At 42.3% G+C, this 12,380-nt stretch overlaps 2 protein-coding genes across 3 annotated transcripts in view; one reads left to right on the top strand and one right to left on the bottom strand.

The window, feature by feature from the left end:
- The window catches only part of MAL2 (mal, T-cell differentiation protein 2), a 44,157-nt gene that overhangs the window by 6,364 nt on the left and 25,413 nt on the right, over positions 1 to 12,380 (top strand). For both annotated transcript variants that reach the window (XM_014533038.1, XM_014533037.1), the window contains exon 2: positions 7,625 to 7,795. In XM_014533038.1, the coding sequence (XP_014388524.1) occupies positions 7,625 to 7,795 (171 nt within the window). The remainder of the gene's footprint in view (positions 1 to 7,624; positions 7,796 to 12,380) is intronic.
- LOC102249817 (vesicle-fusing ATPase) overlaps positions 11,200 to 12,380 on the bottom strand; it is a 4,908-nt gene continuing 3,727 nt past the window's right edge. The window contains exon 4 of the mRNA XM_005885868.2: positions 11,200 to 12,314. Coding sequence (XP_005885930.2) covers positions 12,218 to 12,314 — 97 coding nt within the window. The 3' untranslated portion in view covers positions 11,200 to 12,217. The remainder of the gene's footprint in view (positions 12,315 to 12,380) is intronic.

Consider the following 12,380-nt stretch of genomic DNA (forward strand, 5'->3'; position numbering starts at 1 on the left):
AGGCACAAGTTCCAGTGGCAATTGCAGCAGAACAGGTAAACTGAACAAATTCGGGGCCTGAAGAAGATTGAAAAGGAGGTGTCATGAGCTCAACTAGCAAAAGGTGACAACTCCATAATTTTCCACTCTGGTCTTCTGAGATCTTGTACCAGGTGATAGGCGTTGCCAATGATAAAACTTGAAAATTGAGAAGTACATGTTTCTGCTTCAGTAGATTCATGCCTATTTTCGAATACCCACCGTGTGCCAGGAGGTGAGCGAGGCTTCAGACAGCAGTGTGTTCCTAGCATCCCCACCTGCACTTCTGGAGCGTTTACTTCTGGAACCACTCGTTACACACACTGGTTGGTTCCCATTCATTTCAAGTTGAGTGCAATGGAGCATCTTCTGTAGAAAGCACTGCCCTGGGTTCCGAGATGCTTAAGGCGAGGTCACCCACTCTGGCCGCACAATCCAGTGAGTGAAACACACATGTGTGCCCAGGATTTCAAACCAGTGGGTTGTAAGCTTGGAGGATACACACATCAGTAACCATGGCAGCACCAAGGGATGGCACCCAGCCACGGAAATCTTTCTGGAAGACATATCTTTCTAGAATATATGGAATTTAATTATCCAGCAAAATGTTGATGGCAGCATCAGCAGTGTAATGGACTCTGTGTGCAGGGGATAAGAAACAGGCCAGAATGCAAAAAACAAAACACACAACAAAACAAAACAAAAAAACAAAGGGTGGTAGGGAAAGGAGCATTGCAGGGACCAGGTGAACTTGGAGAGAGAGGTAGGCAGCTGTGTTCTCTAGTTCTGTTACCACTTGACTGCAGTCACATTGTGAATGAATTTACTTTCATGGGCTACCTGTAAACATATCTGTCAGATATTGTATCTTATCTGTTGACTAAGATATGTTCCCAGTTTATTAAAAAAAAATCTTTTGGAATACAATTTGTGTATTAAATGGAATTCATTGTAGGTCCTCTGTTTACTAGGGGATCAATTGTCGAACATATTAACCAGTTCCTTCACCATGTGGTTTCATTATAGGTATACAATAAATGAGCACCCATTAAAATAGGAGGGGTTATTGAGTCTATAAGGTATTCTGAACTTTGGAGGGCACCACAGATCCCTTTGTGATTCTGATGGAAGTTGTGGATTGTGTCCTCAGAAAAATTACTATGCACTTACCTACCCATTTTGATATCATTTCAGGGAATCAACCTTCTCCCCCCTCCCACCGAGCCAATCTATGGCAAAAGCCCTTCTCTAGATGAACGCTAAGATCTGAGGGAGGCAGAATAGCATAATATTGAGATCATAAGCTCTGGAAGCCAATTGCCAGGTTCAAATCCCAGGTCTAACATTTATTAACTGTGTAAGTTAGGGCAAGTTATTAATGGCTTCCTGCCTCAATTAACTTATCTATAAAATGGGAATGGTAATTATCTGTCAGTGTTTGTGAGGATTAGATTGGTACAAATAAAACACAACATTGCTTGGAACATAAGAGCTCCATAAATGCTAGTTAATATTTTTGTTATTCTCATTAGCTTCACCCTCTTACTCAAACTAACTCTATAAGCCAGACTGGGAGATAATATTTTTTTTCCCTCTAGGCTTGCTGGTTTGTTGATTTTCACAGCTATAAAGTGATGAACTACCCAATATGTAAGTAGTAGGAGAATTGGAAAGAGAGGGTTATATTTATTTACAGAATGTTCTAAATAATGAAGTATTTCACCATCAGGGCAGTTGAACAGTCCTTTATACCTTCACATTCACTTACCTTACCCTGTTCTCATTCCAAACATCGACTGAAAATAGGTCAGAGTTGGAATTGGCCTGTTTACTTGATGAATAATAAGAGTATACTAAGATGAAGGTGTCAAATTGGTCTGAAAATTATTAGCTAAGATGTCGGAGGGCAGGTTTAAAAGCAGGCTATTAGAGCCTTAGCCTGTTTTGCTGAGTGGTTGAGTGTTGCCCTGCAGACTGAAGGGTCATGGGTTCGAATTCAGTCAAGGGCATATATCTTGATTGCAGGCTCTTAGATTCCTGAACCTGTATGGGAGGCAACTAATTGATGTGTCTCTCTAGCATTGATGTTTCTCTCTCTGTCTTTCCCCCTCCCTTCCATTCTCTCTGAAAAATCAATGGAAAAAAATGTCCTGGGGTGAGGATTAACAATAAATGAATGAATGCAGGCTATTAGGAAATAAGTTACATTTGAAAGGAAAGGGGGTATTTGCAAAGAGAATCCTTTGGAGACATAAGAATGCCATCCAAATAGGAGACAAGTTGAGAAGTCTGTAGTCCTTCCATCCAGAATTACAAGAGTCGCTGTTTGCTCAATGCCTTAGTTTCCCCAGGGCTCATGTGTTTTAACTAGTCCAGAATTTCTAGTGGTAACACATTTTAACTCCAACTCTGAGGGCTCAGGTCAGTGTGATGTGTGGATGAGTACTTGCACAGTTTTCCTGTGGGAAGGTGGCAGCAAAGTCTCACCCTTATGGCCTGCAGGTGCCAAACTAAAGTGAGAAGTATATGCTAAGCCACAAAGGAGAGCATTCTTTTAGAGATGTGTAGCAATTTAATAACTGCACTCAGAATGTAATTGAGCACTTAAGGTGTGTCCAGGTATACCTACAGGGGAGCTCAGCCAGGGGAGGGAAGGCTGAACGCTCCTTCTAGGAAACCTTTGCCTTTGCATGACCTGCAAGTCGGGGTGTCTTTTAGTTAGAGCTTGAGGCACAGAGTCATGGGCCCCAACTTAGTTTCTGAGAGAAAGTTCAGAATGTGATGCATTTGGTGTGAGAGAATGGATGATCACTTGCCGTGGTGATCTTTCACAATGCAAGTCAAAACATTATGCCAGACAAAACAAGTTTTGAAAAATGTTATACATTTGGGAGTGTTATACATAATCAGACGATTTTGGACACCAAAGAGCATTGAAAGGCAGTGACAGACAGGAAGTCAGCACGTGGTTCTGGATCCAAGATGAGAACAGCATGGGCGATGTGGCCTCCCACCCTTCGCAGTGGGTGTTCCCTGCAGTTGCCACCACACTTATCAGCTGGTCTCCCTCCGGTCAGAACCATTTTTGTGTTCTGCTGTTCATCTCTGAAAACAAGGCTCCTCCAGAGTGACGTCTACTGACCAGGATACCTACAGTGGCCGTGGGTTTGAGCTTGGCGATGCCCAGCATTAGGTGAAGAGAATATGTCGTGCATTAGTAATGTCATTGAAATAATTTATTTTTTTAAATATATTTTTATTAATTTCAGAGAGAGGAAGGGAGAAGGAGAGAGAGACAGAAACATCAATGATGAGAGAGAATCACGGATTGGCTTAAGGGGCCTCCTGAAGGGGCCTCCTGCATGCTCCCCACTGGGGATCGAGCCCACAGCCCGGGCATGTGCCCTTGACTGGAACCGAACCTGGGATCCTTCAGTTCACAGGCCGATGCTCTACCCACTGAGCAAAACCAGCTAGGGCTTGAAAGAGTTTTTTAAGGGGGAACCAGGTTGGGAAGCTCGGGAGCAAAGATAGCTTTTGGCGAAAGGAAACCATGAGGAAGGGGAGAAATAATTGTGTCAAGGTCCTAGTGACGCCCGCATGATAGTGTTACAGCGAGGCAGGCGGGATCTCCAGAGCAGGCTTAATTATGTTCTCTGGCCCATCCTCCCCCTTCCAAAGCTACTGTGGTGAGCAGGACTTAAATCTCAACTTCCCAGGATCTCTGACCGAGGATGCAGTCTATGCTTATTCATATGCCTTCCTCCCTACCTGCCCTCAGTGCACACACCACAGATGGGTAGCTAAATCTGTTCTTTTCACGTAAGCACTGCACTTCCTTTCCAAGCCTTTGAGGTGTGGGAAGGGCTGTAATTTTGAGTATGACAAGAACAATTCATCCTTGTGTCACATTAGCATCCCCTGTCAAAGCCCTGCTCTGCCTGGAAAGGCTGCTTCGAACCCTGCCTCCCGCCTGCCGCCCAGAGTCCTCCCAGCACATTCCTCTCCAGCCTCCGGAGCACGCTGTGTGGAGCGCTTTTTATAGCTCGCTCCACAATCTGCTTCTGAATCAGATTTACTGGTGTCTATTTCTCCCTTGTTTGGAGCTGCTGTAGATAGAGCCTTGCCCTTTTTTTTTCTTCTTCTTTTTTTCTGGAATATCCTTCTGTAGTGCCTGACAGTAGATTTGAGGCTGCCCTGTTTGAGGTCCTGTTCAGTTTTACAAAATATTATGTTTAATTCCAAGGGATCAGATACCCTCTTCTTCAGAGGTGTCAGTTTATCACAGTTCCTATATCATATGATTATGCCCATCTGTTTGAGTCTGCCTGCCCCTATTAAACAATGGCCCATTGTTCTTTATTACCCTTGGTACTTGTACCTTCTCAATAAATGACTTTGAATTAATAGATAGTTAATAATGATGTTATTCCTTAAATAGTATTTAAAATAACAGGGGTTATTTGTAGTGCAAGAGGAAGAAAAGGCTACCAGGAAGAAAAGGCTGAGAAAACAAACAAACAAAAGATTTGAAGATCTTATCACCATCAAATATTTATTAAACAGTACGAAGAGTAGAAAATATTTTACCGGGATCACTGTATCTTTCATAGCTTACTAATAAAGTTGTGGTTAAAATTTTTAATATGCATTCATATTCATGACTTAGATTTACTTCATAAAACTGTCAGGGTTGGTTGTTCATGCTTGATTTGATAGTAGGACTTGAGATATACCACCACAATTAGAAATTTATTAGGCTGGTGCTTTAATTATCATTGCTCAAGTGATGTTATTATGCTTTTCAAAATGTTTTTCAAAGTAGTAATGAATTATATAACTGGGCCTTCATTTAGAAACTTGAATTAAAGCCTGTGTTTTTAACTTTCAGTGACTTGTGCAATTGGGATATTGTCTAGATACTTAAGAAGCGAGACACAGATGATTGTTGGTTTTTAATATCTAGAACTCCAACTGCTCTTCTATGGGCACTAGGCATTTATTTGTTCACTGACCAAATATGTAAGAGCCTTGTGCCTGCCAGGTACACATGCTTCTGTGATGTCATCTGTGGGTGTGGGAGGCGACAGGTGAGGGTGGGGTTGATTCCCAGTGGTGGCCTGTCCGTGTCTTCAGGGCAGGTACATAGCCTAGATTTTTGTGTTTCCAAATCTAGCACAAGGCCTGACAGTTAGGAAAGGATTATCCCGCAGACTAATAAATGGCTTTGGATGTGGAGACACACGAGGCAGCCTGCTGCCAAGCAGGTCTGATAATGCGACTGGACTGGAAGCCAGGACATTCAGTTACAGCGTTTCTCATCAATGTAACACGTTCACAGTTACCAGCATGCCCAGAGGACAGGGGTTCCTGAGCATGGGTGGGACTCTGGAACGAATGCCTTTTTGGATCATGAGCTATCCCAGATGAGTGGTGAATGGGAGTTTCTCAAATACACATGGGGGAGGGAGTGACATTCTTGGCCAGCGTAGGTCAGCCACTCAGACATGAAAGAGCTTTATCTTTGGACTGTGGGTTTTGTTTTTTCTATAGTGTAAAATGTGAGAGGCTTAGTGACAAGAGACAAGGATGTAAAAGACAGGTTAGATCCTTAAGGGGCCCGGCATGCCCTGCCAAGGATGCATAGCCATAATGGCTTTATTAGTGGTTGTGTGGAGGAGACCGCCGCTGTTAGATCCATGAAACACACTGTCTTCACTCCCTAACCCAGTGATGGTGAACCTATGACACGTGTGTCAGAGGTGACACGCGAACTCATTTTTTTGGTTGATTTTTCTTTGTTAAATGGCATTTAAATATATAAAATAAATATCAAAAATATAAGTCTTTGTTTTATTATGGTTGCAAATATCAAAAAATTTCTATATGTGACACGGCACCAGAGTTAAGTTAGGGTTTTTCAAAATGCTGACACGCCGAGCTCAAAAGGTTCGCCATCACTACCCTAACCCTTTCTCCCCTGTGTTCTCTCACTCACTCCTAGTTGCCCAAGTCAGAAAGCTGAGTATCCCATGTCTGATCTTTTGCTGTCATGCTCACATCTGATCCAATAAGCATCCTGTCTACTTTTTAAAGTTTTCTCTAATCAGTGCCCTGAGTCTGATTTATACTCTGTTGGTATAACAGTCTCCTGTGTGGTCTCTAGCTCCATCACTTCCTCTCCAGTCTGTGTCACACTCTAGCCAGAGAGAAACTTCTAAAGGCGAATCTGGTCATGCTAGTTCCTGCTCAAGATGATCCGTGGCCTCCCATTGCCTGTGGGTGAGGTTCACGCCCTCATGTCACCTTTAGGACCTTCAGCTGGGTCTCCAGCTCCCCAGGCTCGCTCTCAGCTCCCACCAGGTCCTCTCAAGACTCACCTCCTGCCCTGCATCAGCCTTCTCTCCACCCACCTTCCGTCTCCCCCAAGCCCTGTTCTTTGGGTTGTTGCTTCCAGCGAGTATTTTCTGACTTTTCAAATCTGGATTTAGAGCCCTCATTATGTGGACCCACAATGCTCAGATTTTGCCCAGTTCTGACGTGTATGCAGTAGCATTTTAATCACTTGCTTAATTGGCTCTTTGCTGTAAGAGACTATGAATTCTGTGGTGGTGGAGACCAAGTGTAGCTTGTTTATTCCTAGAACCTGGCACAGCATCTGATGGGCAATAGGTATGTATTAAATTAGGTCTGTGACTGTCTAAAGCAGCTGTCGCCAACCTTTCGGACCTCACGGACCACCGGTTCGCGACCACTGATCTAAAGTACCTATTTCCATGCCCAGCACATAGGAGAGTATCAATAGGTGATGGTGTATTTTATTGGTTACCATTATGTACGACAGCTGAAACTTTTACTCTCTATATAGGCCAATGATGGCGAACCTTTTGAGCTCGGCGTGTCAGCATTTTGAAAAACCCTAACTTAACTCTGGTGCCGTGTCACATATAGGAATTTTTTGATATTTACAAAGACTTATATTTTTGATATTTATTTTATATATTTAAATGCCATTTAACAAAGAAAAATCAACCAAAAAATGAGTTCGCGTGTCAGAGGTTTGCCATCACTGATATAGGCAATAATTTCACATGAACAATTTCCTGATAAGCGTTGAAACATGGCCACTAAAGGTTATGGCTGATCTTTGCTGATAAAACTCTGAGATGTGGCAAGAGCAGAGCCACTGTCCAGTGGTTTGAAGAGTAACACCAAGAAGAGGTGGAGACCAAACAAAGATGAATTTGTAAAAATGGTTACTGAAAAGGAAAATACTTAGGAGGGCAGTAGTTAGAGAGGCAGCTGGTCAAAGGAAATCTGTTTAGCTGGCGAAAGAACACGGGGCCTGTTCACGGGCTGAGGACGAGAGTCCATGCAGGCAGGTGCAGAAACAGGTGTGCAGTCGGATTGGGCTTGCGAGTAAAAGCGCAGGGCTGGCACCTGAGGGAAGAAGGCATCTCACATCATGATAAAGAAAAGAAGATGGGGCGGGGAGGCGGGAGTGTGTGCGGGGGCCTCGGGAGAAGCAAGGGTCATGGTAAGAGTGATGCACGCGCGTTCTATTCTGTTGCCCAAACTTACTGCCATTTTTCTTTTTACCCATTAGCTGTTCGGGGGACTCGTCTGGATTTTGGTTGCTTCCTCCAATGTTCCTCTACCTCTGCTCCAAGGATGGGTCATGTTCGTGTCCGTGACGGCTTTTACCCTTTCCCTCCTCTTCCTGGGGGTGTTCCTCTCTGGCATGGTGACTCAGATCGATGCCAACTGGAATTTCCTGGTAAGGGATTTTTAAGTCTTTTTCAGGAAAATGTGGGAAACATAACTATCTCATTCTGTCCCAAAATGCCTGATCTCTGTTCTGTCTATTGCCGCTCGTGGGAGAGAAAAGGTCAGACAGCAGCGTCTGCTTTGCCCAGCTTGTGAGATCCCTGTGCTGATAGAGCGGAGCAATCTTTCTGTTGCTCCTTTATGAGTTAGATGACCTTTGTTCACAGTTCACACAACAAATAAATTGGATTGTAGTTATTGAACAGATGCTTTTGACAGGTTCTGTGACATATATCTTGAAATTTTCCACTGATTTCTGTTTCAGATATTAAATATATATTCTTTTCAGAAAACAAGTAGCTATATATTCTGCTCTCCGAATATTTAGGAAAAAAAGGGGGTGATGATTTGTATTTATAGGCATACCTGAGAGATGTTGCAGGTTTGGGTCCAGACCACCACCATAAAATGAATATCGCAACAAAGCCAGTCACACAAATTTTGTGGTTTCCCAGTGCATATAAAAGTTATTTTTGCACTACTTAGTGTAGTTTACTTAGTGTGCCAATAGCATTATGGCTAATAAAAAATGTATGTGCCCTTAATTTAAAAAATACTTTATTGATTAAAAATGCGAGGGTTTTTAATTGGCCTAATTTTAATATTCTTGTGTCTCATGGAAAAAGGAGGTCAGAGGATGGGGGAGAGAGTGAGGTACAGCCAGAGCAGAGCATACAACATCTATTAAGTCTGCCATCTTATATGGGTGCACTTGATGGCACCCCAAAACTAATACAATAGTAACATCAAAAATCACTGATCTTGCCCTGGTGGATGTGGCTCAGCTGGTTGGCATCGTCCAGTGCACAGAAAGGTTGCAGGACACATACCTCGGTTGCAGGCTAGATAGCTGGTACGGAGTGTGCAGGAGGCAGCCAGTCAATGTTTTCTCTCTCTCCATAACGAATATAATAATGAAAGAGTTTGGAATATTGTGAGAATTACCAAACTGTGACACAGAGACGTGAAGTGAACAAATGCAGTGCCAAATAGTGCAAAAATACTCAACTCAGGGTTGCCACAATCTTCAATTTGTAAAAAGCATGGTACCTGAGAAGTGCGATAAAGCAAAAGCACAACAAAATGAAATATTACCTGCATTTTCGATTCCTGTGCTAAAAGGTCAAGAATTGGTAAGTTTTAAGGAATGAATTTGCAACCAGCACAATTTTAACAGTACAACACCATTAAATTGGGTCAACATATCCCTTTTTTCTTGTAACACGGGGGGCCTCTTTCATACTTGTGGTTATTCATTCTCTCATATCTCAGAATGGCCCAGTGGAGCATGAATTTCAATCCGTGGTGGACATGCTCTAACAAAGTTCATGACGAACCCACCTTTGATTTCCATCCCACAAAGGTGTTTAGAAGCGTAAGTCAGGCCTTTAGTCTGGTGTTGTATGTGTCCCTTTCAAGTGCAGCAGCATTTTACTCAGCAGCTTTAGGACAGCTGTTAGAGGAAATTTGTTCTCGTCTTATTTGTAGAGCATGATGAGGGCTGTCATCCCAAGTGTTATCAATAGCGAAGTCTAGTGAATGTGGCTGCCTGCCTAAAACCAAATGGCAGGGGTTAGTGTAAAGGTAAGGGGGACATGTGGCAGGAGTGAGTCACACACAGGCTTCGGGATTAGACCTGGTTCACTTGGTAAGTGTGTAGCCTCAGGCAAAATAGTGAACCTCTATAAATTTCATTTTCTTCCTCTATAAAATGGTAATAGTCATACCTACCTCACCAGATGCTATGTAGGAATCACAGAATTAATGTACTATAGTATAAAGTGCTCAGCTTTGTGTCTGGTTCATAGGAAGAGATCAGTAATCATTGTCATTCCTCAGACACGCTGAGGCTTGCACCAGAAATGTTTAAGAGTCCTTGAGTTTCTTAGGTTGCTGGTGCAGTGTGCTCTGACCTTTTTGCTTTGATTTCTCATTAATGATGAGAAAATATTTCTAGTAATTGGTCAAGGAATGAAGATCAAAGGTCCCTATTTAAGTTACAGGTAGATGCTTAATCTCCTCTTTCTAAATGCCTGGCTTTCCCATAATATGTATGAAGGAATCAGTGTCCCTAATATTGGTAAGCACCACCAGGCTATTGTAGCATCAGGCTCAAGGATGATATTCGACAGTGTGTACCAGTATAGCCCTACCACTGCTTTAGTAGTAGTTAATACAGTCATTGCCACAACCTACTGCCTTTTCCCAATGGTTGTGACCTTTATCACCCTAGCCCCGTGGTCAGCAAACCGCAGCTCGTGAGCCACATGCGGCTCTTTGGCCCCTTGAGTATGGCTCTTCCACAAAATACCACGTGCGGGCGCGCATGTAGAGTGTGATTGAAACTTCGTGGCTCATGCGCAGAAGTAGGTTTTCGGCCTGGGCGAGTCTATTTTGAAGAAGTACTGTTGATTCTGGCTCTGTTGACTAATGAGTTTGCCGACCACTGGTCCTCTGGGACTTCCTGGACCTGCTACCAGCGCAGCAACTAAAGGGTTAATTATTGGAAAAGCACCGAGTCACCAGGATCCTGCAGGGCCCAGCATTCTAATTGGTCAAAGCACATTCCTCGTGAATATTTAAATAATTTTCCAGTAACACTCCTGATTTTATTAGACATATGTCCATACCACCCTTTTCCTTTTTGTTCATATTGCTTTATCATTGGTATTGAATACAATCATTCATACCCTTTTTAATTTATTAGGTTTCCTAAGAAGTTAGAAAGACCTACCTACCAGTCTGTTCTATAAGTAACCTACAAAGGTTATCCTGTGATTTGTTTTGTCTGTTTTTAGCTGATTATTCCATACTTAAATGCTCGCCATGTTTAGAAATGGCTCAGGTTTTTTTTTTTCTCCTCTTTTGAAATTTTCAACATACTCTGCCTTTTTGACTACCTGGTCGCTTTTTTTTTTTTCAAGTATATATACTCTTTATTGTATTCCTTCATTTGCATTAAACAATATAATATTTATATTTTCAATATAGTTTTGGACAAAACAAGAAGACATGAACCTCACTGAATAAGAGACATAAGTACAATGCATGTTGTCTTCATGGGAAGAGAAAAGAGGCAAGAAAGAGCTAAGACAGATAAGGGAACCCAGGATACTGGCTACCAGGAATCACAGAATTTCACAATACAGTCCACTTTTTGAAAAGCCACAAAGAAGCTAGGAATGAAAAGTTGAAACAAAGTAGACATGACATACAAGTCTACCAAAAATATGTAGATAGTAAGATCTGGAGATAATTTGCCTTGTACCATGGGGACAGCTGACGGAGTTACAACCAAGTGCCACGGTGGCAGCGAGCTTCATGGGCGGTTGCAGATGGCTTCTGATTGCTTGTCCTCACATTTTAAGCAGCAATGGGAGAGAGTAGCATGCTCCATAGGTCTCATCACCAATATGATGACCTATTTAAATTCCTTCTAACTCAGTTATAAGACAAAGCCATTAAGTGTATTGGAATGGACGTTAAAGGACTGAGGGGAGAGAGCTATAAGTGATATTTTTTTTTCTGGAGAAGAGTGTTCTATTTAGATGCTAGACAGTACAGGTAATTAAAGGAAGGATACATCCTAAGTCATTAAGCTAAGGAAAAAAGAAAAGTGGTGATGCTAATAAGCCTTTAGTATTATACTAAGGAACTGACCCATTTAGAGTTGGACTCTAATCAATGCTGAGAGGCTTGTAAATTATTTTAACAACTCCTTTCTTTATAGGGGTATAGGCTTTTTCCATACATCTTTCACAAGTTTTTAACAACACCTACCAGGTGGTAATGATTAGCATATCTCTTACCACAGAGGAAATCAGTTACATTCAGGGGATGTCATAGCCCACACAGCAATACTCTTTCTATTAAGAAAGATCTCCTGATTCAGCTTGGAAACATCTCTGAAAATGACTGAGAACAGCATCTTAGAAATCCAAAGCCTGCCCAATTTCTTCAGGCAAAGGTAACAACCAGCTTTCTGGGAGAACTTTAACCACATGCACAGGGAAGTTGTAAAATAATCCCTGTGAGCCCTCCCTGTTCCTGGTTTACCTGTAGAAAGTCTTCCTACTAATAGGCCAAACGTTGTCCTGCAACATCATTACATTTATTTAGAGCTTTTGGGTGGAGGGGGGAGTATGGGGCTTATTAAGAGTAGTGTTCACAAGTACAGTATATCTCCCACACTTAAAGACTGAGGAAGAAGGAATCATCTTAGCTTGCAGTGAAAGGTAAGCACAGCATTCTAAAGCAGGTCTGTACCTTCCACAAAATAGTGGACTATCTCGATAAGCACAAGGAGGGGACTTTTATTGCACTGAGCATGCAGAGTGAGCACGTGTTGAAGGCAGGGAACAATTCACTTCATTTAGGGTCTTGAGTAAACCCAGTGACTATCCCAGGCCATCTTTACCTTGGTCACTATGTGTTTGCAAATATTCCAATTTTCAAAGTCAAGGGAGCGACTGAAAAAGAAATACCTCAAACACAAAAAACAGATGAGGGTCTGCAAAAAGTCATTCATCACAAAA

The sequence above is a fragment of the Myotis brandtii genome, unplaced genomic scaffold (genome assembly GCF_000412655.1).
Source record: "Myotis brandtii unplaced genomic scaffold, ASM41265v1 scaffold931, whole genome shotgun sequence".
NCBI lineage: Eukaryota > Metazoa > Chordata > Mammalia > Chiroptera > Vespertilionidae > Myotis > Myotis brandtii.